Source organism: Acanthopagrus latus, chromosome 15 (assembly GCF_904848185.1).
Source record: "Acanthopagrus latus isolate v.2019 chromosome 15, fAcaLat1.1, whole genome shotgun sequence".
Taxonomy (NCBI): domain Eukaryota; kingdom Metazoa; phylum Chordata; class Actinopteri; order Spariformes; family Sparidae; genus Acanthopagrus; species Acanthopagrus latus.
Window position 1 is genome coordinate 13,486,761 of NC_051053.1, and position 25,533 is coordinate 13,512,293.

General features: G+C 41.8%; 2 protein-coding genes across 10 annotated transcripts in view; one reads left to right on the forward strand and one right to left on the reverse strand.

Moving 5' to 3' along the window:
- cdh23 (cadherin-related 23) overlaps window positions 1–25,533 on the forward strand; it is a 165,839-nt gene that overhangs the window by 131,629 nt on the left and 8,677 nt on the right. For 5 of the 9 annotated variants that reach the window (XM_037124921.1, XM_037124922.1, XM_037124924.1 and 2 more), the window contains 22 exons: window positions 216–317; window positions 456–458; window positions 611–760; window positions 1,344–1,472; window positions 1,786–1,914; window positions 2,034–2,261; window positions 16,987–17,208; window positions 17,301–17,420; window positions 18,127–18,307; window positions 18,404–18,537; window positions 19,013–19,222; window positions 20,161–20,268; window positions 21,128–21,230; window positions 21,731–21,856; window positions 21,948–22,151; window positions 22,430–22,888; window positions 22,984–23,100; window positions 23,214–23,438; window positions 23,593–23,762; window positions 24,318–24,455; window positions 24,712–24,831; window positions 25,283–25,460. In XM_037124921.1, the coding sequence (XP_036980816.1) occupies window positions 216–317; window positions 456–458; window positions 611–760; window positions 1,344–1,472; window positions 1,786–1,914; window positions 2,034–2,261; window positions 16,987–17,208; window positions 17,301–17,420; window positions 18,127–18,307; window positions 18,404–18,537; window positions 19,013–19,222; window positions 20,161–20,268; window positions 21,128–21,230; window positions 21,731–21,856; window positions 21,948–22,151; window positions 22,430–22,888; window positions 22,984–23,100; window positions 23,214–23,438; window positions 23,593–23,762; window positions 24,318–24,455; window positions 24,712–24,831; window positions 25,283–25,460 (3,556 nt within the window). Of the gene's footprint in view, window positions 1–215; window positions 318–402; window positions 459–526; window positions 761–1,343; window positions 1,473–1,785; window positions 1,915–2,033; window positions 2,262–16,986; window positions 17,209–17,300; window positions 17,421–18,126; window positions 18,308–18,403; window positions 18,538–19,012; window positions 19,223–20,160; window positions 20,269–21,127; window positions 21,231–21,730; window positions 21,857–21,947; window positions 22,152–22,429; window positions 22,889–22,983; window positions 23,101–23,213; window positions 23,439–23,592; window positions 23,763–24,317; window positions 24,456–24,711; window positions 24,832–25,282; window positions 25,461–25,533 lie in introns of those variants that run through there. The other 4 variants (XM_037124927.1, XR_005079483.1, XM_037124929.1 and 1 more) reach the window with 4 other exon arrangements.
- Window positions 3,216–14,976, reverse strand: vsir (V-set immunoregulatory receptor). Its single transcript, XM_037124936.1, has 7 exons — window positions 14,671–14,976; window positions 8,788–9,201; window positions 8,503–8,556; window positions 8,301–8,411; window positions 7,998–8,025; window positions 7,241–7,416; window positions 3,216–5,150 (listed from the first exon to the last, which is right to left on the reverse strand). Exons 1-7 carry the CDS (start codon window positions 14,738–14,740, stop codon window positions 5,113–5,115), a joined length of 891 nt encoding a protein of 296 aa, XP_036980831.1. The 5' UTR covers window positions 14,741–14,976; the 3' UTR covers window positions 3,216–5,112.

Genomic DNA, 25,533 nt, shown 5'->3' on the forward strand with positions numbered 1-25,533 from the left:
GTTGCTGCACGACTGTAAGCTGATCAAAGAGCTTGTTTGCTTTGAAGTCATTTGTTTCCTTTGATAGACGAAAAATGGGGATTTTCTTTTGGTTGATTTTTGTGATGTGTCGGCATTTCTCTACCTCTGTTCTTGCTCCTTGAATGACACATTTTCCATCTTGTATGGAATCTTTATGAAGGTGGAGATATTTGCTGATGTGTGTTGTGTTTCAGGGTCGTATCACAGTGACCGGCCTCCTGGACAGAGAGAGGGGGGACATGTACACCCTGACTGTTGTAGCTGATGACGGAGGACCTAAAAAGGACTCCACTGTGGTACGCTTCATTCCGAATTGTGTTGATTCATCTTTCTTTTCAAGTACACAGTTCTATTTTACAGTATGGGTCTGTTCTGTTGTAGAAAGCTTAATGGCATTCCTATTTTCTTCATTGCATCTTTCACTGGAAGAGCAGAAGGTAAGACTTGCTCTTCTTTTTAAACGCTACATGAAATGGATTCATATTCTCTTTCCTACTATTTTTAGGTTTTGGCCATTTGATTCACCTCAAAGGTAAGTATTGCATTGACAGGGCAATTGACAATGACATTTGAGCGCTTGTCTTGACAGGTTTCTATCACCATCTTGGATGAGAATGACAACAGTCCAGAGTTTGACATCACATCTGATACCTCAGTGGACATCGCAGAGAACTCTCCCATGGGGAAAAAAGTGGCAGTGGTGCTGGGAAGGGACAAAGATGCCGGATTAAACGGACTGGTGAGAAAAAAGAGGAACATGGGGAAAAAACTCATTCTGGTGGATACAGAAAAATCTCCAATTAAAATGTTAAAGATGTTATATGTGACACTTAAACATAAATTGCAATCAACCATGATTTACCAGGCTTCAGAAGAGTGAATATGAGAAGTTGACAAGTTATATTTGACGAACTTTGGTTTATGTTTCTTTTCATATGACATGAGTACTATAAATGTCGACTTCAGCAGATTACAGTCCATTAAGTCAAACTGAGCTTGCTTCAGTTTCACATCATCTTACTTTGATTTTGACACCTCAGCAAAGCAGTCCACTAAAGTCGACCACAACGCATTTTTCTCATCACTTCTAGCTTCCATACATGCTGCAGACAGCTACATACTGCTGTTAACTACCTGAGTTTTTTTCGTTCTGCTTGTTCTAGTTCTGTCTCTCAGTTGTGATTTCTCACTTACTCCATGGCTAAATTCATGATCACAGTTTCTGACTGAGCATAAACTGCTGTTGTCATGTGGCGTTTTTATTCTTTCACTCTCAGTCCCACCCTCTCCTGGTCTCATTCTCACTCATTATTTTTTCTCAGGTCAATTTCACTCTGGTGGCAGGCAATATGGAGGATGTGTTCAAGATCAAGACAGTGAACCACACCTATGGGGAGGTTTATGTCAATGCACTTCTGGACAGAGAGTCAGTAGACCGCTACTTGCTGAAGGTCAGCCGGCAATCCACATGTAGTTGTAACATTATTCACCACAACTCTATATGGACATGTGATTCGGAGGCACTGATTTTTTACTTGCACTACAACACTGACCTATACAAATAATGAGTGATAATTTATTAGGTTTTGAACTGATCTGATCATTTCAAAATATCATTCAATTCGATATTTTTGCATCAAAGAAATGACACAGCATCCTTCACAGAGACATTTAGTGCATACACTGTGATTTTAGGCAATGTGTTCAAATGTATGGTCAGGTTTACATACTAGTAGACACCAGTGCATGTGTGTGCATTCACAGGTGCGGGCCAGTGACAATGGCTCGCCTCCCAGACACACAGATCACTCCCTCACCATCAATATCTTGGACGTTAATGACAATGCACCTGTTATTGAAAGCCAGAGGGGCTACAACGTCAGCATCAGTGAGGTAAGGACATCCTCACACATCACATGCAGCATGATATTCATTTCATCCAAACTTGACTTATCTCTGGATTTTCTTTAGTTTCATGAATAAAGAGGCTCTTTTGATAATGTAAATTGTAGAATGTTGGAGGTGGCACGTCCGTCCTCCGTGTGATGGCTTCTGACCGAGACATCGGTCCCAATGCCATGCTGTTTTACTACATCACCGCCGGAAACCAGGACCTGACCTTTCGCATGGACCGCGTGACTGGAGAGATGGTGACGCGGCCGGCCCCCCCTGACCGAGAGCGTCAGCAAGACTACCGACTCACTGTCACTGTGGAAGATGATGGAACGCCACCTCTGTCGGTAAGATTCTAGGAACAGCAGGTGATATCTCAACATATCAGACACAGTTTTTTTTGTTTTTTCAAGTCTTCATATTATGATGAAATAATGTATCTTTAGACATCCTTCTTGATGTACTAAAAGCAGTAACCTCTATAAAGGGGCGTCAGTCTGATCAGTTTATGGTGACTTGAACATGGGGGGTGCATTTAGGGACTTCAGACGTCTCTGCAGTGCAACAATACTTCATTATAATGGTGTTTTGTCACACATTTTACCTTTATCAATACATTGCACTTAACCATATTGAAATTTTTACAATATTTCTGTTAACTGGGTGGCTCCTCCTTCTTCATATAGTCTGCGCTGTAGGTAAAATACAGTGGTGGGTTGATGTTCTGTATGAGCCAATCAGCTGTGAAGGCACAGGAAGCACCTTCTGTAAACAGGAAAGCCACACGTCTAATTTTCCAAAAGAGGAAGATGAGTGTTGCTGCTTTCCTGTTTAGAAATGTCACATTTAAAAGCACAGACAACATGAGCTACCTACATGTATGCCTGCATCAAGTGAAAGTGGCACATATGTGGCTGTGTGTTTTTCATATTTTGATTGCCTGTCTAGGTCACACAGTACAACCCTATAATAATGATCCTAATGCTAATATGTTATAAAAAGCTAATGCAGAACTGCAGAAAAGCACTGAAGGGTGGAAATGGCCAGCAACAGGGATATCCTCCACCCATCCAGCTCTCTGTCTCCTCTCATAAAACAAGATACTAAGATTGTTTTGTCATTTTCTCCCCTCAATGCCAGTCTCCCTCTGGTGTACACCATCTTAGAGGCACACAAGTGGAACAACCTTGTGCCGTCTGTAATGGCTCCCTAGGCAGCAAGTGCAGCACGTCCATGTGTAGTGATGGTTTTGGAGACCTGCCAGTTCAAAGGAACAATGATTTCAAAGACGACACATTGGCTTTAAGGTTTAAGAGCTCCACTTTATTTTACAAGCTACAACTGGGACAATTTAAATGCAATATATAGAACAAACAGGCTTTAGCAGAACTGCTTTGTGTCAATTTCTAATGGAAGTTTTTTACTGTATAAAAGTTATCACATACAGATGCAACATTGCATGCAAATGTGCACACACATTTAAAGCAGACCACAAAGTCACTCTTGAAACTGTAACCCGGATTTTATAAACACACGCATACAAACACACACACACACACACACACACACACACCGTATATATACATGATACCCTGTCCTACACACTTGCTACACATCATTTGGAGAAAACTTCCGCCGAACACCTGCTGTACACATTTTACCTCGATGTGACAAAACCACCAGTGGTTTCTCACAATCACACATACGCAGACAAAGTAAGAACATCATTGCATCACTTATTTTTTCTCAATCTACCTTGATAAGATTTGGTTACCATTTCAATGTCATTCCTCCACTCCTGTGCTAAACAGTATTTACATTTTAACATTCCATTGCACCAGAAAAAAAATACAAATCAACATCAACATAATCATCCCAACAAATAAATCAAGGCACATAAAAAACAAAAAAAGATAAAGATTCACAAAAACAGCGTTGAGACGGCAGTGATTTAAACTGTTTTATGATGGTGAATCTGTGAGGCTACATTCAACATTTTATTCTTTATTACCAAACTGTACGCACATGAGAATGCCATTCATAAACTACTGTGATCCAATAAAACCAACAGCTTGTTTTTCCATATACTTAGTGCACTTTACAGCACTTTTTAAATATACTGTATTTAAGGCCACTGTGAAGTGCTGCGATTCTGAGAACACAGGAAGAAGGGAGGATATTTAGAGCAGCAGAGCTGAGAGGAACTGAGGTAGGAAAGACAGATGATAAGTAAAGCTGAGGCCAAGTGGAAATGGTAAAAGGAAACAGTGTAAAGCCTTAAAAACAAATTACTGTCAATTTTTATACAAATTATCGCAGCTCTCTGATGACTGAGCCTCCTTTGGTATGAAGCTATTTGGGCACTTTGTTAAAATGGCAGGGATGAGAGAAACCTGAGGTCACTTTCACACCTCTGATTCAGTTTAAAAAGTTACACATCATCTTTTTTTAGTTCCAGTTCATTTTGTGTTCCCACTGACTCACTAAAATTGAAGTGAGACACATCCACTGGACAGTTTTGGTTATTCTTGTCTTACATCATCAGCACTACACAAAATCAAAATTACGTTTACTCCAGTAACTGACGGCAAGTGATAATTAATATTAATCACTTCTGTCATGAATAATATTGGCACGAAACTGAACAGACACAAGGCACCTGGTTTTGTAAAATAACAGAGGAGCTTGTTGCTGTCACTGAGGCAGCAATGCTTTGAACCGCCAAATCATACAGAAGAATCCAAGCAACAGCCTAATGTTAAGACCCATTTTCAGTTTCAAATTCACTTTTTTTCAGTTTGCTTGAACTATACCAAGCAAGTCAGATGGCCGAAAAAAAGGTTTTACCTCTCTTAACATGGCGGGACCCTCACCCACACCACTCAGGGTTCTTCTCAAATATTGGGCAGCTGTTGGTCCACGATCCATTGTCATTGTTAAGATGGAACATCACAAACAAACCCAGCCCCCGCCACTACATAAGCACTCAAAAGCAGAACTTTGCTTTTAGCCTCCAGCTGTTGTTGCAGGTGGAAATAGTTTTTTTGAATAAAGAAAACGGATTCCATTCCCTCCCGCGGTCCAGACAATGTACAGACAACAATCCCGGCAGAAGTTATTGTGAGACAGAAGAGGAAGAGGGTTGCAGGACTGTCTCCAGATCAGCAGTTAGGGCGATGAACAAGGGTTCTACCCCCTTTAAACCTGCAGGAACTCTGGAGACTCAAGGATGCTGTCTGGAATAGAAAACAGTGTAGGTCAGTGAGAGTACAGATGTGATAGCAGGTAATCCACATGTGTCAACCGGCTCAAACACACAGTTCATGTCTGTATGCTGAAATGTGTAAATGTTCTTTTAAGGGAGTTTGCACATTTGAAACTGTACTTCCTGCCCAAAATCTTTTCACAACAGATCTTGTTAAACTATCATAATTTCCGTTTCCCAACCTCCGTCTCCATAGTCTTGTACACAGAGAGACTAATAAGATTCTCAGAAAATGACGTGTTTTACTGGAAAAGCATCACAAAGGGGAACTAAGAGGCTCTCCGTCTGAGTTGCAACATGCTGAAGATAAGAGGGAACTGCTGCATGTCAAATTCCGCTTAGCTGAAGGTCAGCGGGCCAGATGAAGACAAAAACTGAAGTGAGGCCTTATCCATGTTACATGAAACCTTAAAAAGGGGTGTATTCTGCATTCATTTTGTAGACTACTTAGGGAAATGAGCTCTTGCAGGGAAAATCCACCTTGAAAAATGTGTAAGATAGGGTTACAGTTTGTGGATTTTTGATAGCTAGAAGCATAGCTATAATCTGAGAGGCAATCAGGCAGCGGAAGTTTCCATCTGTCACTTATCATAAGCGGTGGTTTTCCCACTATCAGCATTTTTACACATTACCAGAATTCTATTTGGGCACATGGGGCAAAACTGCAGCATCTGTGGCCTAGTTTTACCTTATTTCTATCCTTGTCGTGTTTGAACACTAAGCTGTTCAGGGTCATAGCAATAACATATGTGGTTTAGGGTGGATATTCAGTAAGTCTGCTTCTGTACCATCACAGACCGTGCTGCCAGGAAACGGGGCAATCCACCTCAGTATGCCTGGAATGTCTGCGCAGGTGCCCCGGGAATCGGTAGAAAAACACTCAGGATTGAACCCCTTCACCGTAACTAATGTTTCAGTATTATTTCAAGTCGAGTCGGCGAGAACGGCTGAAGGGGCCATTAGTGTTAAATGAGAGTGCTGATGGGTGGAGAATGACTTGCGAGCGAGGCTAGAGAAGAATTCAGATGATGACAGCATAAGGAGTTGGTTTCGGTTGTGTGGGGAGGAGGAATTAAACTCTCTACGCCAAATATTTTTTCATATCAGAGACAACCCAGCTGGTTTGAGTGTGAGCGTGCAGTTTTGCACAAGAATGTGAACATCTTTCCGCCGACACTTCCATCACACGCAGGATGTTTCAGCAAAAGTATGAAAAGCCAGGGCTGTTCTTTGATTGCATCAGAGTCTTTTAACATACTGAGTGTACATTTTGAAATACGTATTCCCAGAACTATGTCGTTGTGTAACACTATTACGTGCGAATACACAAATACATTTGTTCATGACTTGAGTGAATAAGTGAGTCAGACTGAATGCATTCAGAATGTAGTCGATAAAGCATGACCTACAAATGGATACAGTGCACACCCACTCCAAAACTGAGATAATTCATACTCAGCGTTCTTTGTTACTGGGCTGATCTGATAGAGGTATGAGACAGGCTAAGGAGCTGATCAAAATGGAGAAGAAGTTAGATGATGGAATACCTCAGCCTATGCTAGGTGATTTTTTTAGTTTTTCTGCTTTTTTGATAAGTGTCTATAAAAAAGAATTGGCAATGTGTCCCATCTTACTGTATATCCCTTGTATCAGTTTCTCTGTTACAGCTTTAATATTGCGTGCCCTATATTATAAAATGCTGTGTTGTGTAGAGCTGTAACAGTTAGATGATTAGTTGATTGAAAGGAAATTAATCAGCATCTATTTTGATAATTGATAAAAAGTTATTTTTCAATCAAACATTCACTTGTTCTGGCTTCTTAAATGTGAGGATTTGGTGCTTGTCTTTGTCATTTATGAGCGTCTTTGAGTTTTAGAATGTTGGGTTGACAAAATAACCAACTTGAGGACATCACTTTGAGGCTCTGTGATGAGCAGTTTTCACATTTATTTTTTGTATACTTTATAGATTGAACGATTAATCGTGAAAATAATTGGCAGATTAATCGATAATGAAATATAATCATTAGTTGCAGCCCTAGATTTGTGTTTGTCTCCTACCTTCTGTTGGGAAGAATACTTCCCCATGTGCAGGAGGTGAAAGAGGGGTTCCCGGCTCAGACAACAGGTGGCGTCCTGTCTCTGAGGATTGCCTGGTCATGATCTGAGAAACAGTGCGGGTCTTAATCTGCGGCGATCCCCCGAGAAACACAGGGTTCTCATGGCCATGAGCCTCACTGAGCACACACAAAGAGAAGCATCTCGATGAGTAAAACATGGCAAATATGACCTAAGAAACAGTTTCAACACTCATCTGTTGCTCAAGATATAAAAAATACATTACACCACAATAGTTTACAGTTGGCTGTGTACATGAAATTATCATGGTAAAGTTGTTCCTTTGTAATCCATAAAAATCTTTCCCCTTTGTGCCAAAAAGCAGTCCAATGCATTTCCCACAAAACATAGTTCAGTGGCATATAACTATCGGTGTAAAGGCAACAAATTTCCTGGGCAGAAGTCCTTCTTGTTGTATTGTAATAAAAGTAAATTCTCCACATGATTGTATTAATGTTTTGCTGGTGTTTGAAAGCTATATGTAGCTCTTTGGCAAGCAAAGGTTCATGGGAATGATCTGCAGAGTTGTAACATGTTTGTCATCAGGATGTTTGGCTTAAAATGTAACTATTGTCAGAGAAATGTTGTGGTCACCAAACAGTAGAGTATCCATGTACACAGTGTTATTATTGTAAAGAGCAGCTGTGTTTTGTAGCTGGTCAATGCAACCAGCTGCCTGACAGACTGTGGGAAAGCTTACCTGTCCATCCTCACCAGCTCTTGTGCACCTGGGAGAGAGGAGGAAACAGGAAATGGGCCATTGTGAATGAATTGAAACAGAGCGGAACACTACAGATTGAGTGTGAATGTGCTTCCCACTGTGTGAAATACAGTTAATCCACCTCACTTACAGGAAATGTGTGTCGGACAAAACACTATGGGGAACCCAGTGTGAGAGATTTATATTCGACCCATTGCATGGCTGTGGAAATGATTGTGTGTGTGTGTGTGTGTGTGTGTGTGTGTGTGTGTGTGCTTGTTTGTGCATATCAGTCATACATACGTCTGCTCGAATGGGCGCTGTGCCTCTGTTTGTACACAAGCACCAGAATAAGAGGCAGGGAGAGCAGAGCCAAGATGCAGGCTGCTACGGCCAGTGCCACTGGCACAGAGCCTGGGGAAGCAACAGAGAGACTGAGAGTTAAATAAACAGAATATTTAGCACGTCATCTAGTGGCTATGAAGGCTTAAATGAGGTGCTGTACCTCCAGGTGGTGTGGGATCCCAGACAGTGCAATTTTGAGTTCCATCATTTCTCCCTGGAAAGAGAGAACATTTTAACTATATGTTTCTCCTATACTGATGCAACAGTTGTCATTCCCGACACAGTGAGATTTCATATAGACCACATAATGTAGAATCTGGGGAGCTAACATAAACTTGTTGTACTTAGCGGCATTGTGAACGCCACAATGGTTTAACTTTTTCCTGGTCAGTTTACTATGTAATCATTTCCTACACATTCACAGCCAAACATATGATGTCCTTACGTGGTGTCACTTGAAGAACAACGTGGCTATGAGGTTTCTGCACAACAGAGCCATGATTATGTTCCACCTGGATGTCGAGGACCATACAGCAGTAGCGACCTTGGTCAGCATGGGTAACGTTCTGCAGAAGCACCCAGAGGTTTTGCTCTGAAGATCCAAAATGCAATCCTGGCGGCAAGCTGTGGTTGCCATGCAAACGGCCAATGACAGTGTGGCGTGGGCCCATCCGTCCTGTACAGTGCTGGTCACTGTGGGGTGTGAAAAGCCAGGTTCCCCTCAATTTATCACTGGTGTGCAAAGCAGTGCCTCTCTGGTTACACAGCAGTTTGACAGTTGCACCTTCGGGACAGGTGTAGTACAGGTGCGGGGCTGATACACTCAGGGTGGAGTGGGCGTGGGACATCTCGCCTTTAGCTGGAGAGAGAAGAAGACAAGTAAGGAATAAATTTATGTAAATATCTAAACAGAATTTAAAAGGGTTGAAGATAAAAAAAAAAAAAAAAACAACAATCAAGTTTATAGATAATTTGTCCTAATACAGGTACCTCATGATGTTCCTTGGAAAATCCCAGCTTTTCAGCTTTGTAAAGGCATAGCCCTGATATCATTAGATAACATGTTCAAAAAGGAAATTGGTCAGTTACACTTTTGTTTAAATTAGTTCATAAAATGAAGTTGAGTGGGATAATGTCACTGCCTAACAAATAATCACGGTTCAAAAACTGCCCGTCCCAACATGCACTTAATGTCCAACAATGTTCTAAGCCCTATTTCTGAACACCACATGCTTCCTGGTGTCTGTGTGTTTCTTGGTGAGCACAGTTTGTTTCCTGTTCATCACACTCGTACTGTGGTTAGCTAAAGTCAATATAGTACTAACATCCTGTGGGAGTTAAATTGCCTGTTACCCTCAGACAGCCACGGATACACATATACAAGACCTCACCAACATCTGTTTAGCCTTCAAATCAAGGAAAGTATAGAAACAGACTTGTGTTCTGCAGTTTCTGCATTACACAGTGACTAATGCTGTGTGGTCCCATTGGCCACAAAGTGCTGCTATATAGTCTTCTCAGAAAACTCAGCAGATACCTTTAAAGTACATCAGGAAACCAAATATACAGCTGTGCGATGTTTCTCTACATATTGCTTCAACCGTCCTACCTCTCACATACTGCCTTTAACCACATCCTTTTTTGACTTCTGCAGTGCAGCAGTGAAAAGCACAAATAGACCAACTCTTTAATGTGTGCTCTGAATGATTATTTAATTTCATAACGCAACAAACAAACATATCCCCAGGCTAAGTCCTCTGAAACTATTCTGTAAATCTTGCTATATAATACCACTTTCTATAAGGGCCCCACACTACACAGCCACAGTGCAGCATTAACACACATAATGAATGACTCTCATATATCCAGCATGTACAACAAGAGACCAGCTCTGTCACTCTCTGTCTTAAACAGATCATTACCCTCCTTCTCTGTAACAGACTGCGGTCTGGTTTAGCATCCCAGAATGATCAGCACTGCAAAGGAGACAGGAAGGCTTCGTGTGAGTGTGTGTGGGGGTGGATTGCAGTGAAAGAGAAGCATGCATGCAAGTGTGTATTGTTGCAGTGGCACCATGGATCAGAGATGTGTGTGCAAGTATTTGAGGAGTGGACTTCCTTCCTGAGTTGTCCCGACACGCGAACACTGCGCCCACTCCTCGCACTACTGCTTATGTCTGGCTCCTTAATGCTCAATTCTAACTCTGAAAAGCTCCAGCTGCTGCTGCACGGCTTCTTACAGCCTGAAAATCTCAAGCAAGTTACACCTCTACATACACCCCAATCAGTAATGATGTCACTGCAGGTGTTCTCCATCTGCCATCAGAAACAAAACAAATGCTGCTGTTACATCACAGATTGGGCTGCAACATGCCTGACAGTATAAACCCACAGGGAGCAGTTCAGTACCAGCTTTGTGTGAGTCACTATAGATTTAACCATGAACTGAGTCGCTGTTTTTGTGCAGTACCACTACATTCCTGGGAGGGCAGCAGATGCATCAGGCCTTCTGCGTCAGCCAGAATGTAAACTAGGAAGCACATGAGTTGTTTTAGTCCTCAATGTCATAACTGTTTTAAGTGGCTGGTGTACACTGTGCTGGAGTGGAAATACAGTAGCTGACCAGCCAGCGACCTTTGCTTTTTGATTAGCTGTGCGTGTTTGTATATTCAGTATGTGCGCATCCTGTGTAAGTCTCACAGAGTGTGAGGTCCGTGCCATGTTCCTGTGTGTGACTGAGCTGTGGAGTAGCCATTGTGTGCCAGGAAAAGCAATAGGAAGACCAGGGAGGGTGATTAAAGTGAAACTGTTGCCCCCACGGCTGTTCCTGCCTGCGTGATGGGACAATAGGAGGGGAAGCCCTTTGCCTCTCCTGTTTCACACCCGCCCTGCCTTCCTCAATGCCCTTCTTTTTGACAACGCTGACCCCATTTACACAAGTGGAGATGGATTTCAGCTGCAGGATGGAGAGTTTCTGTTGAGAATGTGTTAAAATCTACATTTAAGTCGAAATATTGCCTGACTGAAGTTGAGCTTGCCAGCTTGGAAATACCATCATAATCAAATGTATTTCAAAGTATGCCTTACTTACAAGATCAGACCTTTGTAAACAGATTTAGTGACAAAGAATGTGATTTTAAAGCATATAAGGTTGCCGCTGGGTGGTGTTAACATTGTGTCAGCACTGTGAGCTGTCTTGATGTGGTTACAATCAGGTATAAACAGACAGAAAGCTTTGCCCCATGTCTGGTGCAGACAAGGTTCCTGTCACTCGTACACACCAGACATCTGAGTTTTGGCTCCATTATAGAGCTAAGTTTCCTTCTCTGATCTCCGTTCTCAGGATCCTGATAGCCCCTCAGGGCCCAGAGACAGGCTCTCCTTTGTTTTAAGGCTGAATGCCACCTGTTTCGGACATGTTGCCTCTGACAGCTTTCTTACATCCAGACATGCAGCACAGCCCGTGTGAATTAATTAAACATGTCTTAACACCAAGTTTAACTATTTGATCTACTACAGCACGGGTGTACTTTATTACTTATCTGTATTAATGGGGTGATGATGCGGCACAGGCTACTGAATCTAGTGTCCTTTCACTGGCATGAGTTTCTCTACCTTTGTAGCTTTGTTTGTACAACAGCTGCTTCCTCCCCCCACAAAACACCTCAAGTCCCACCCTTTTTCACACCTACTGTAATGGTAATGATTATCCAACCCATTACAGGGCGGTAATGAAACCAGTAGGAGGATCGCTGATTAGCCCCTCTACACACAGAAAGTTTCAGGTGAAGTTCCTGGCATAACAAACACATAAATTAAGCATCTCTTCAGCAACAGGAAGTGTTAATATGTGGCACTTCAGGCCACTAAGTCAAAAGAGGAATTTGGTTACAGGTCAGTGATGCAGGTCACCGTGTATCCATGACATTTAATTATAGTCATTTTCTGTGTCTTTGTGCTCCAATTTGTGATAAACTTACTTGCACAAGTGCTACATAAACAACTTCCTCTTTATGTACGTCACACATTTAGCAATGTTACTACAGGATTGCATAATGCTGCTCCAAATGCACATTTACAACATCACTCATGGTTTTATTTTATTTATTTATTTTTTTTATTTAACTGCAGCAACCACGCAGATTAAATGTCATTTTGAAAGTGTGTATGGGCTCTTTATACTTTTAAACAAAAACAGTAAAAGTGCAGAATTACATAGTTTTAAGAATGTGACCTAATTATTATAAACTAGTCTGTCTGCTTCTTTTGATCCTTTCCACTACTGACAGTGTGGCTATATTGTTTCTATTATAAATATTTACGATCTTTACCCACTACAGCACATTAGGTTGCTGTATTTTTTTAATGCTGTGACTAAAAGCAGACCCAAGGTTCTCTCAGTGACTGTCAATGTCATACCCTTGGGCTGTTCATAGAATCACCAGTGTGGGAGACGGATCTTTACTAGAAGTATGAGGGCCACTGATGTGAGTGGGCATATTTTACTCATCATACTTGTGGCATACTAAGCATCCATCACCAAGCTTTCAGCTACAAATGTCTGACAGACCCTTGTGATACCCGCAAAAGTCAGAAAAGAACAAAGGAGCTCCCCCTCCTCCACTGTCTTCTTATTACTCATGCAGTGTGTGCCCACACAGCTGCTGCACGTCGACACACTCTCACAGTGACAGTCCCTCCCCGGTCAGGCCTGTTCCCGTCGATGAGATCGACCCAGGAAACCATTTTTTAGAGCTGCACCCTAATAATGACTTATTAATTTAGGACAGGGGATCAATGCACGACCGATGCTCTGACACAACAGGAGGAGAAAGTAGCTGAGACAGAGAAGGAGTGGGCGCTCACATCCTGTGGAGTTTATTGACCATTTCTGACTGTGCCATTGTCCTGCACAGGGAGTTAAATGCTTATCTCGACAGGGAGGAAAAGAGCCACTGATTATTGCTCTGTTTATCTCAAGTCATGTTTTGTGGAGGAGAAACCCATTATTGGCTGTGGCACAAACAGCTGTTTTCATCATAGGCTGAGAGGAAGGAAACTTCCAAACAAAGACGACATAACAGGGCTGAAGGGAGGGCACCACGGAGACCTAAAGTTAGACTTTTTATTGGAGCCTCTTGAGTTTTACAGGTCTGCATACATGATTTTTTTTTTTTTTTTAACTATAGCTATACATAGAAACATGCACTACAGATTAACTTAAAATCATTTTTAATAGATGTCTTAGTATCTGGAAACATTTTAAATTTAAACATCTTGTGAACAACATATAGGAAGATTTGTGTGTGGGGTGGATCAGACCTAAATTTCAGTAAACATCGCTAGTTGCCTTTGACAGACTTATCTCACAAGCTTATCTACATAAACCAAATCCTAAAGCCGGCAACTGATAACCTCTGTAAGGTTTCAGGGGTGTTTGAAGTGAAGCAGGCTGAGCCCTGAAGGCAACAGCTGTTTCTCCATCTCCTCCAGCCTCAGTTCCTTTAACTTCATGCAAAGGCACTGCATTTTGATTAAAGCTGATTACACACTGATTTTTATTTATTTACTAATTTACTTATTTATTTATTGTGAAAATGTAGCAACAGCTCATTTTATTTCTGGAGGCACGGGTCCTTGAACTCACCATACACAGGCGCACACAGCCCAGGAATGCCTCCCTGATTTTATTTACCAAGTTGTGTACGTTTCTGAATATTTTACGACTCGTCGGTCTAAAAACGTCCACGGCCAGTGTTCAATTTGCGGCTTTGTCGTAAAGAGTTAGTATAAGGTGGGTTTACACTCCTCTACATCCCATGGGAGGGGCGTTAAAAAAAACAGCTTCACACCAGATGTTCTGTCTCAAAACAACAGCAGCAGCACACCGAGTCTGAAAAGCGTGAAACCGTGTTCGCTCCGCAACATAAATGTATATAAACACAATAAAATAATACAAATGAGATAAATTAACGTATCTGCAAGAGTCTTAACAGAAGGTTTACGTCGAGGTCTTGCGCCACCTTGACGCACTATTTGAGCGCGGTTGTTAAAAAGTAAACAGCAGCTCTTTTGACAGCCCTGAAGAAAGACACACGAACTTTCTACTGTCGACCCGGGTGATTTCAGACGTGCAGACTCAGGCTACGACATGGAGTTTAGCTCGGCCTGTCATTTACTTTCTTAACGAGCTGGGGGAAAAAAACAAAACGTATTGTTGTCCATCAGTGAGCTCAGTCCAGCGGTTAGTCACTTAAATAAAGATGTCGACAAGTTGTCACACGCCCGGGCAGTAAACAGCAGCTGACAGTTGTTTGAGTCTCTCTTACCTCCAGCGATGTAAAGCAGAACAGAGCAGAGTCCCCAGAGAGATGTCCGACAGGGTAATCCCCACTCCATGGCTGACTGGATGTTGAAGCTTCACTCAGACTATTCTGCTACAATTCTTATTCTACAAGTTGACTTTTAAAAAAACAAAACAAAAAAAACCCCAAAACAAAAAAAAAAAAAAACGTGTTCCCCTCTTCGCTCTTGGACTAAACAAACTCTCTAAACTTTACGCCAAAGCACAGAGAGGTAGCTGACAGGTCCTCGTCACTTTGTCTCCAAGTTGATGTGGTGCATCTGAACTTTGCAGCGCTTAAGGAACTGATACATTGAAGCAAGAGGCTCCTCCCACTACTGTCAAGAGTCTCTCTCTCTCTCTGTCTGTCTCCTTTCTCTCTCTCGTTCTCTCTCTCTCTCTCTCTCTCTCTCTCTCTCTCTCTCTCTCTTTCTCTCTCTCTCTCTCTCTCTCTCTCTCTCTCCCTCCGTCTCTCCTCTCTTTTTCGTCCGCATACAATAGCTTTAGTTTTAGCTTTCACGTTTTAGCTTCACATTATTAAAACAGCATTGCAACTGAAGTAGATGTGCTCTTGTTTTTAAATGTAAAAAAAAACAAAACATAAACCCTAACGAAAACATAAAATGGCTCCTCACAGCTTGAAATCCAAGTCCCTGGCAGCCAGATTGATTTGAAAAGTAGTTATTTACACTCTTGATTTGCAGTCAAGCTCACACACACACTTTAGACAGTTTGTGTGTGTGAATATAGCATATTGTATTTAGGATTAGCATCATTTTGGATAACCTCAGTTGGAATTATTTGTCATTGTTTGCCCTATAATAAATACAAACAAACAGCTGGCATCAGTAATCACAGTATCGTGAAATTCCAGCGGTCCGTTAAATTGCATCGGCCTGAGGGTGTTTGTCAGTTGGTTCATCTTTTCAGGAGGACTGGGAGGAGAACTGGGAGGTCAGACTGGTGGAGCAGGAATGAAGTCAACATTCAAGCCTTTAATCCACACAATGATACTTTGGCTTATGTATCAGATTCTCTCAGTGTTTTCATTCAGGATCCACCACTATTTTATTCCACTTCACCTTTGAGCAGTGATCAAATGTAACTAAGTGCATTTTGTCAAGTGCTGTTCTTAGGTAAAGTGTTGAGATACTTGGACTTTACTTGAGTCTTTCCATTTTCTGCTATATTTTTGATGCAAATATTGTACTTTTACTCCATTTATTTGATAACTTTACTTACTGCTTACTTTGCAGTTGCACGCTGCATTAGAGCAAAAGTAGCACATTTTTAGATTCATTTGTTTTAGACTGAGTAGGTGAAACTGGAAAAGGAATCAGAGCTTTTGGATCCCTTAAAGCATCTTCTCTCTGCTGTAACAAAATAGACTCCAGTCTACTGTCTCATTTCATTTTCCCATGTTAAAGGAATCCTGGATATCACCTGTCACATGTGCCTTCATAAGTACAGACAGCAAAACCTGTAGGTAACCTTCTTGCCAAAATCCTCATGAGTCAGACTTTACTGAACAATGTATGAAGGTGTGGGAGTGGTTGTAGCGTGAGGTGAAGAAAAGCCGTTCAGAGAATTTACTGATGATTGACAAGACATTACTGTTAAGTCGTTATTTTTGAATAACAAACATGTCTTAGCAGATTACCTTACTGTTTTGTAGGTTTGGCCTTCAACTAGATTCCTGTTGGGATCTTTGCTCTCGAGTATGATGATACATCATCGGAAAACCCGCATTGCGATAAGTTGGTTTTCTGCAATATATAATTGCAACATGAAAAAACACCGGAAATTTCACAAGGTAACTGATGATTGGGGTGATTGTGTAGAGGACCACTTCATCAAACAATCAAGTAAACCTTGCTGTGGGTGATAAATTGATTGCAAGCAACAGACTCCCATGTACTGAACAACCCTTGAATCAGAGTAAATTAAGATATACCAGGCAGACTTCTTTTGTATGTAGTTCATTGATGAGGACCCTGTGATTTCTCCTTTGTATCAAGCAGTCGCAGGACATGTCGCAGTTCATGTTTGAGTTAATTTCCCTGACTTGTTCATACTGTGATGTTACTACGCTGCAGTATAAATGTTGAAATGATATATTTTGCAGCCGTGATACATGACTGTAAAATCTTTCAGCGTTACAATGATAAATAGATTACGAGATCAAGTTGTAACTCACTTGCAGGCCTAGCTCGCACCATATGCTGGAAGTGAATCACATATTGTCAGTTTAATACGATAAGCCATAAATGTGTGTTCCCATTTCCCTCTGTTTCTCACTCAGACCTCAACCACCATCAATGTTCATATTGTTGATGAGAACGATAACGCCCCAGAGTTTTCCGAGGAGGAGTATGTCACCGTTTTGAGCGAGGGGCCAAACACAGTGGGTGCCACCATCGCCACGGTGAAAGCCAGCGACCCGGATGAGGGTCTGAACGGCACCTTGAGATATGCTATCACTCGCGGCAACCTGATCCAGACCTTTAATATAAACAGCACCACGGTGAGACATGATAAGTGTGGTATTACAGGCAACTGGGAAAACAAAAACACTCATTAACTCTCTGTGTATGATGTGCATGTGCGTGCATTTAGGGGAGGATTACGGCTGTAAAGGAGCTGGACTTCGAGATCAGCAATGGACACTACGCCCTGGTTGTCACAGCTACGGACCAGTGTCCAGTTCCTGCTCTTCGCTTGACATCCAGCACAACAGTAATCAGGAATACATGGTTTTATATCTAAAATTAGATTTAACATTTTAGATTTTAGAACTAAAACAATTGGTTAAACTGAGTAGTAGAGTAATGCAAGCAAAAAATGGTCAACATTTGCTAACTACAAGACACTGTACATTCAACATGGTTCTGAAGCTGTTATTTTTTTAAGGTGAAAAGGTTACAGATTGTTGCTTTAATAATAATAAATGTGATTATAATTCTCAGTTGCAGCCCTAAAGTCTTCCAACATGAACATACGCATGGAACAAAAGTGAACACTGGGGATATCCCTGAATTCTTCTGCCTCTGAGACATCAGAATAAAAAATAATTTTAAAAAATCTTCTTTAATTGGCTTTATTTTTAGATAAAATGCATAAACTTGAAGATATACCAAAGTCTGTTATTATACAAGCAACCTTTAATGTGCATTTGTGTTAGTAGAAACAAAGGATATCTCAAGGATCTCACAACACAATGTGAATTCAATGTCCAAATTGTAAAAATCCTTCTATTACCTTAAAAAATGTAATTATGCTATGATGATACTAGTGGTAGAGATAGTCATACGTGCTAAAGCTGCACGTAGAAAACCACATTACTGAGAGCTAGTTTTCTTCCTATTTCCTCCACACACATGTCACAATCAGTCAGCTCTCTCATTACAGATGTGTTTAACAGCCACTCTTGCTCCCTCTTCAGGTGCTGGTTAATGTCCTCGATGTGAACGATGTGACACCCACTTTTCCCAAAGCCTATGAAGGACCCTTCGAAGTCACTGAGGGCCAGCCAGGACCTCGGGTCTGGACCCTGAGAGCCAGCGATGAAGACTCTGGGCTCAACGGCAAAGTGGAGTACAGCATCACCGGTGGAGATCACCAGAGTTAGTATTGGATTGTTCTGTTGAGAAAGTGATTTATTGTCAAATCCATACGCATCCATATGTGTCTCTGAGCGTGTTTCTCTGTCCTCCTGTCAGATGAGTTCATGGTTTCTCCAGTGGAGGGCGAGCTTCGGGTGAGGAAGGACATCGAGCTGGACAGAGAGACAACAGCCTTCTATAACATCACAGTCACAGCCCGAGACCTGGGAACCCCATCTCGCAACAGCTCGGTGGGGCTTCATTACGCAAACATACACATGCAAGCAGCCCCACACTCTCATCATATCCTCTTGAGCAATCAGGGTCTTGCAAATTTCACTTCTGTGTTGCAAATTCAACAACAACATACAGAAACATGCATTTCCTACAAGTAACAGATGGTTTGTGAGGTTTGTACACGACATATAGTGAAAAAATAGTAGTATACTACTTCACCAAATCCGTCATCATGCCAGATGAAATGCAATATTTCAAAAGGTAGCAGTAGACCATATATTCTGTGGAAACTGAAAATCCAAAGTAGATTTTTGGACTGTATCATGATTTTAAATGTATATCCAATGCTAACATTTGTGCAGCTCCTAATTAATATTTTTTTTTAATTTATAAGGAGTTGTGATCTGTCCAACATTATTTTACACAATCTAAACAGAGTGACTGTGAAAAGGTAGAGTTCTATTTTTAACCTTGATGTGTTTTCTTCAGGTGGTGGTGGGGGTCCATGTTAGGGACATCAATGACAACGACCCAGTCCTCCTGAACCTGCCTCACAACACCAGCGTGAGTGAAGGTGCCTCCATACACACTTCTGTGGCCAGAGTCCAAGCTACAGACGCAGACAGCGGACGCAACGCGCTGCTCACTTACAACATCACTGCCGGCAACCATGATGGAGCTTTCTACATCAACGACACGGTGAGATAAGAGATGTACTCCAGGACCTGTTGACATCACTGTTGGGTGTGGTTACAGGTGTAATAGAGCACAATAAAACGACACATCTGACCACATCCAACCACACCCAACTGGGTGAAACAGGCGTGGAACATTCAGCAAGAGAGGGCAGCAAAACACAGCCCTTAGCCCGTAAATAACTCTTTAAAGTTTTCATGAGACAACTGGTGGAACGCTATGTGGTTCAGGATATTTACTTGTTTTAGATGACTCATCCCTTGAGTTCCCTCATGAACATGGCCGGACCAGGACCTAACACAGCCCAACAGAGGCCAGTTTGGCAAGAGCGAATACAGTACCAAGGAGGGTTTTTTTTGCTGCTAGGTAACTAATGGCAGCTATGGTTAGCAACAAGTAAAGCTATTTGACCATCAAGAAAATGTAAATCACGAGAGCTGAGGCAGAGCAGGCAAAGAATACCACAGAAAAACTGTAGGTTTCCAGGAAATGTAAAAACTCTAAAATGGTATTAAAACAGTAAAATGAACAACAAAACAAATATAGATGACATAATCACACAATACATACGTGACAAAACAACTTACTAATGTGGTGAAGGTGGAGCAGGTGGGACATAAAGTAAAGCATGTGCAAGCGTGAGTCTTGTGGCTGGCTTCTCCCAGATTTGATCTCACATGCCTGCTGCCAGTTTAACATGACTCGGGGCAGGTGTTGCTGCTCCCTTTCATCTACAGTCTTGTAGATATCTCCTCCTTGACACAAAGATGAAAACAGATCAGCAGATGTTGCCAGCAAACACATTTGTAAATTCATGGCATGAGTATATCACTGCGTATACAAATACTGTAAGTGAAAAGACTGAAGAAAATACTGTTGCAGTATGTGGGTTAACAGAGGTAATATGTGATGGCTTATCTCTTCCTCTCTGTGTCTGTCAGACAGGAGTAGTGCAGGTGAACAGACGACTGGACAGGGAGCGAGTGGCAGAGTACAGACTCACCATCACTGTCAAAGACAACCCTGAGAATCCTCGCATCGCTCGCAGGGTAATGTCACTCTCCTGTGCACGTACGCTGCAAGTGTTCACATGCAGACCACCGAAACAATCGTAAAACACTGCCAACTGATTCATTTCAAGTCAACTTATGAGTAATTCATAAGGAGGTGCACTTCCCAGTTTTGCACAATGGCAGCTCCAAATGACATCAAAAATGTAACAATTTGAAATTCATTATTTATTTAAAAAAGTTTTACTTTTGTACTTTTCTGCATCAAATGTCTAAGAACAACTGGACCTTTGTTATTTACTTCACTGAGTTGAGTACTTACATTATATGGATAGACACCAAATGATTTGCAGTGAGAAAAGAAATCAACTAACAATGATAAATCTCTTCCAATTCACTCAGATCACATAGATTTTCATTGCGAGTGGTTGTTTTACAATGAACTCCCATGATCCCACCCTATGTCACATCATCTCACTACATCTTTTGTTTTCATTGTTTTGATAGAGTTTGATTGAGAGACCCTGAATGGCATAAATTAATTACTGTGCTGTTAAGTACCATTGTAGCCTTTGGCTTGGTCTTATGGGCATAGAGTACATGTGTTGTACCTTCCTGATAATGAGAACCTCATGCACACGTTTTACATCAAATAAACATGAGAAACACTCAAAGTGCAGTTGCAAGGTTTTTTGCAAGAAAAACAAGGTGAGGTGCTTTAAGTGTTGCCTTTGTGGGAAAGGTGAGAAAGTGCTGCAAAAAAAAAGTCAACCACTGACACTGTGAAAGTTGAGTTTGTGCACAGCAAAACAGCGGCGAGACCACTCTGTTCTGAAGTGTCACAACAACATAATCCTTGGCTCATAAAGTTGTTGCTTCTTCTGTCTCACACCACTAGGATTCAGACATCTTGGTGATCACCATCCTGGATGAGAATGACAACAGGCCCATATTCACCAGGAGCAGCTACAGGGCTGAGATAACAGAGAACTCTGCAGCAGGTAGCACTCACGCTGGTGTGTCTATCTTTCTCTTCTCCCTTGAGTGAGGGCAATCTGTAACTGCACCACAGAGCATCTTGCCAGCACACTGTCTGTGACACCGTCTCCCCCGTTTCCTGGCTTTGTTTACATCAGGCTTAAATTCAGTGAAGTTTTTTTTCTTTTCTTTGACTTTGAAAGTTAGGGGTGAGGTGGAAGGTCTGACAACTTTACATTTTCAGAGGGATTTGTTCACAGCATACACCAACCGGTTACCAAGGACTCACAAGCTAGATTGTTTTAATGCAGAATATGATTCCTAGTTTATCATAGCAGCGACATTTTTACCAGTGACCTTCATCGTTGATAGAAAGCCAAATCTCGCTGTTGTCAACTCTCAAGAAAAAAACGACTGAATCTGTAGCAGCTACATCAACATGAGGCTGCTGGCTTAGTGTAAAAGATTCAGACCTGACTGTGACCATTTTTCTTCTCCACCTCTATCTCTGACCTTCCTTTAGGCAACACTGTAACAGTGTTAAATGGGCCAGTTCTGGCTGAGGATCAAGACATCGGACCCAATGCTGTAGTGAAGTACTACCTGCTGGGAGCCAGGCAGGACCTCTTTACTGTGGATGCAAATACTGGTAACATTATGACTCCCCAGCAAATAGACAGAGAAAGACAAATAAATAAAAGTTGTGACACAGTTGTTTATGTCTTTGTGTCTCCATCCAGGTGTGATATATGTGCGTCAGGGGGCGACGTTGGACCGTGAGGCATTTCAGGAGCCTCGGGTAGAACTGTTTCTGGTTGGGGAGGACGTAGGAGGTCTGAACAGTAGTGTCCCGCTCACAGTCACCATCCTGGACCAGAATGACAACCCTCCTGTCTTCAGCCCATCCAGTTTCAGTGTCCGACTCCCTGAGAACAGCCCCACTGGTGTGTGGTTCATCTTCTGCCTAATAATCTGTATATGAGTGGGCTTGAAGCAAAATTATGTTTTAATTATATTTTAATGATATGTATATTTTAAATCAACATATAATCAACATTCATTACGTTTAAGTTGTAATTGACAGATTATTAGATGGAATTGATCATTTAGAATTTCTTCCTGTGATTATCTAGACTTTCATTGCTCTCCCCTGTGTGAAGGTTAAGGGTTTACATGTTGGGACAGTGTGTTTGTGTCCTTGTAACTACTTTATCTCTTCCAGGTGTGGTGGTGACTCAGCTGTCTGCCACCGACGCTGATTCTGGCTCTAATGGCTGGCTGATGTATCGGCTGGAGAGTGGCGCTCAGGACCGTTTCGTGGTCGACTCGCTCTCTGGAGCCGTCCTTGTGGGCAACAGCACCCTCGATAGAGAAGAACGTGGGTCTTACCGCCTGGTCGTCATGGCAATTGATCGCGGCACACCCCCCATGTCTGGCACAGCCACCCTTACGGTCATCCTTGATGATGTAAACGACTCTCGCCCCCGTTTTATAGAGCCTGTAACCATGATAAATGTCAATGAGTCCACACCGCCTGGTGTGGTGGTGGCCACGCTGACTGCTGAGGACCCTGATCTGCACCCCCGGCTGGAGTATTACATCATCTCAGTAGAAGCAAAGGATGATGGGAACAATCCAGTGGACGGCCTGCAGGAGTCCTTCGGCATTGATTTACACACTGGTTAGACTTGGATCTCAAATCTTGATTCACATCATTTAATTTTGACATAGTGTTGACAAATGGATAAATGAATTAGTGTCTTGTTGAACTTTCAGGTGCTGTGTTTGTACGCAACCCACTCAACAGAGAGCTGGTCGCAACATTTGAGATCATTGTGTCCGTTCATGATAATGCCAGTGAAGTTATTGACAAGTCAGGCAGTGTTCCTAATGGTAAGTCTGTTTCCTAACAGACAACTTGTCTTCGGTTTCATCCTCATTCAATTTTCTATGTTTCTTATGTTCACTCTGTCTGTCCCTTATCAATATGACCTTTTCCTCCATAGCGAGACTAACCATAAACGTGTTGGATGTGAATGACAACGCACCTCGTTTCCGGCCCTTTGGAGTGTCCAACTTCACAGAGAAGATTTTAGAAGGAGCTCAGCCAGGCACAACACTGCTGTCAGTATCTGCTGTAGACCCAGATAAAGGTCCCAATGGCCAGGTCATCTATCAGCTGCTCCACCTGCCTCGAGGGGGATACGTCAGACTGGAGGACCCTTCCATTGGTATGACCACCAGCACCCACAAACATGTTCAATTCACTAGCAATATGAATATCAGTCAGTTCAAAGCGTCCCCAAGTAATGTATGACTTACTGTGCATTTATTTTTGTTCAGATGAGTCTTAATCCTACCATCACTGCGTTTAAAAATTTTCAGGCAAGATTGTAGCCAACCAGACGGTGGATTTCGAGCAGGTACAATGGCTGAATTTCACGATTAGAGCCCAGGACCATGGCACTCCTCCCAGGATGGCTGAGCTGCCAGTTTATCTACGTATAGTGGATGTGAATGACAACAATCCTTTCTTCCTACAACCCTCATATCAGGTATTAAACAGAGTATTAAGAAGAAAAAAAGGCGGCAGGATTACACAAAAAATGCTGAGCAAATGGAATAGAATAGACCCCTTGAACTAGAGATGATTGCAGGGGATTTTTTCTCACATTCTCACTTTTAGGGGAATAATGTATGGATCTTGTTTGAAAAAAAACAGCAATATCTAGGTGGCTGGTATCTATGAGTCAGTACTATCATAAACATTTGATTGAATTAAAGAGGAGACCATGTGACAATGATGACCACATGAAGTCTCTCCTTATTAGTTGCATCTGTGTCTGAAAAGTCCAAATTAAATTCCAGTAGTTTACTAAAGATGAGAAGCAAACAAAAAGAAGATAATGAAATGTTAATGTAATTATTTTATTTATTGAGAAAGGCCACATTTTAGCAAATTTATGATTTAAGAGATATTAACAAATCCCATTTTTCGTGGGGTTTTACTTCCTGTTTCTAATTCATTTCTTGCAGGTATTCTGTCTCAATGTTTTTAGTGTGTAATATAACTTGACATAGAGTAATTGTGTATTTATCTGTGTTTGTAGGAGCCTGTGTTTGAGAATGTGGACCTGGGCACCATCATAGTTCGGGTCAGTGCCACAGATGCTGACTCCGGCCTCTTTGCTGTCATTGAGTACAGCCTGGTAGACGGGGAAGGCAAGTTCGGCATCAGACCAACCACTGTGAGTTAACCTTTACACTATCAGTTGAATCAGCCATACACAGTGCTCCCTAACTGAGCTGGATGTCAACATTTAACATCATCCTGCCTAGAAATTAAAGTTTAAACCAAGTGTTTGACTGCAGTAAAGACAGTCTACGTATTTGACCTCCATGCTCGATTTCTGTCAGACACTTGATTAAAATGTCTTGATACAACCACCACTCCCAGTCAGTTTCCGTACTTCCTTCCTAATCCTTTCCTCTTCTCTGTTTCAGGGAGAGATCTACATCCTCTCTCCTCTGGACAGAGAGACAAAGGACCACTACACTTTAACAGCTGTTGCCCGTGACAACCCTGGCGGCAGCTCCAACAACAGAAGAGAGAACTCTGTCCAGGTAGAGGACACTGGCTGTAATGACGCACAGATCTCTTGTGAATGAGGGTTTGAAGATGTATCATTTACCAAGCTTAATGCAAATGTGAAACCTCAATATTATACATGGAACGTACACTTTCGGTCTTATGAAAACGAACATACTTTGCTGATTAATTTATTTGAGCAAAGATGTGGAGATTGGCATGAAATAGGCCCAACAATTCTGGATTTTTGAAGCCCATCTTTTTGAGAATAAAGAAAAAAAAACAATATTCTCTGATATTTGCTGACCTGTATTGTCCGTATATATGCCAAAAGACGGCACGTCTGCAACTTTGGACCAGTGTGTAGGACATATAATGTTGTAACATGTAACTAGTTATTCCCCAGCACTGATTATAACCTTCTGTCAGGAATATTTTATGTTTGCAAGCTTCCTCATACTTCATCTGTCTGTTGGGACTTATCAGGTCCTGGTGACAGTTCTCGATGTCAACGACTACCGGCCACGCTTCGTGGAAAGAGTGTTTAACACCAGCGTGTTTGAGAATGAGCCCAGTGGGACATCTGTGATCACAGTGAAGGCTACTGACCTGGATGAAGGAGAAAATGGAGCAGTACTCTACAGCATGCTGGGACCCCACTTAGGTGAATCTACTGAATGAATTGGTCTGAGTAAAACTGTATCAGTAAAAACGTTGATATTTCTTAAAGATGTCCA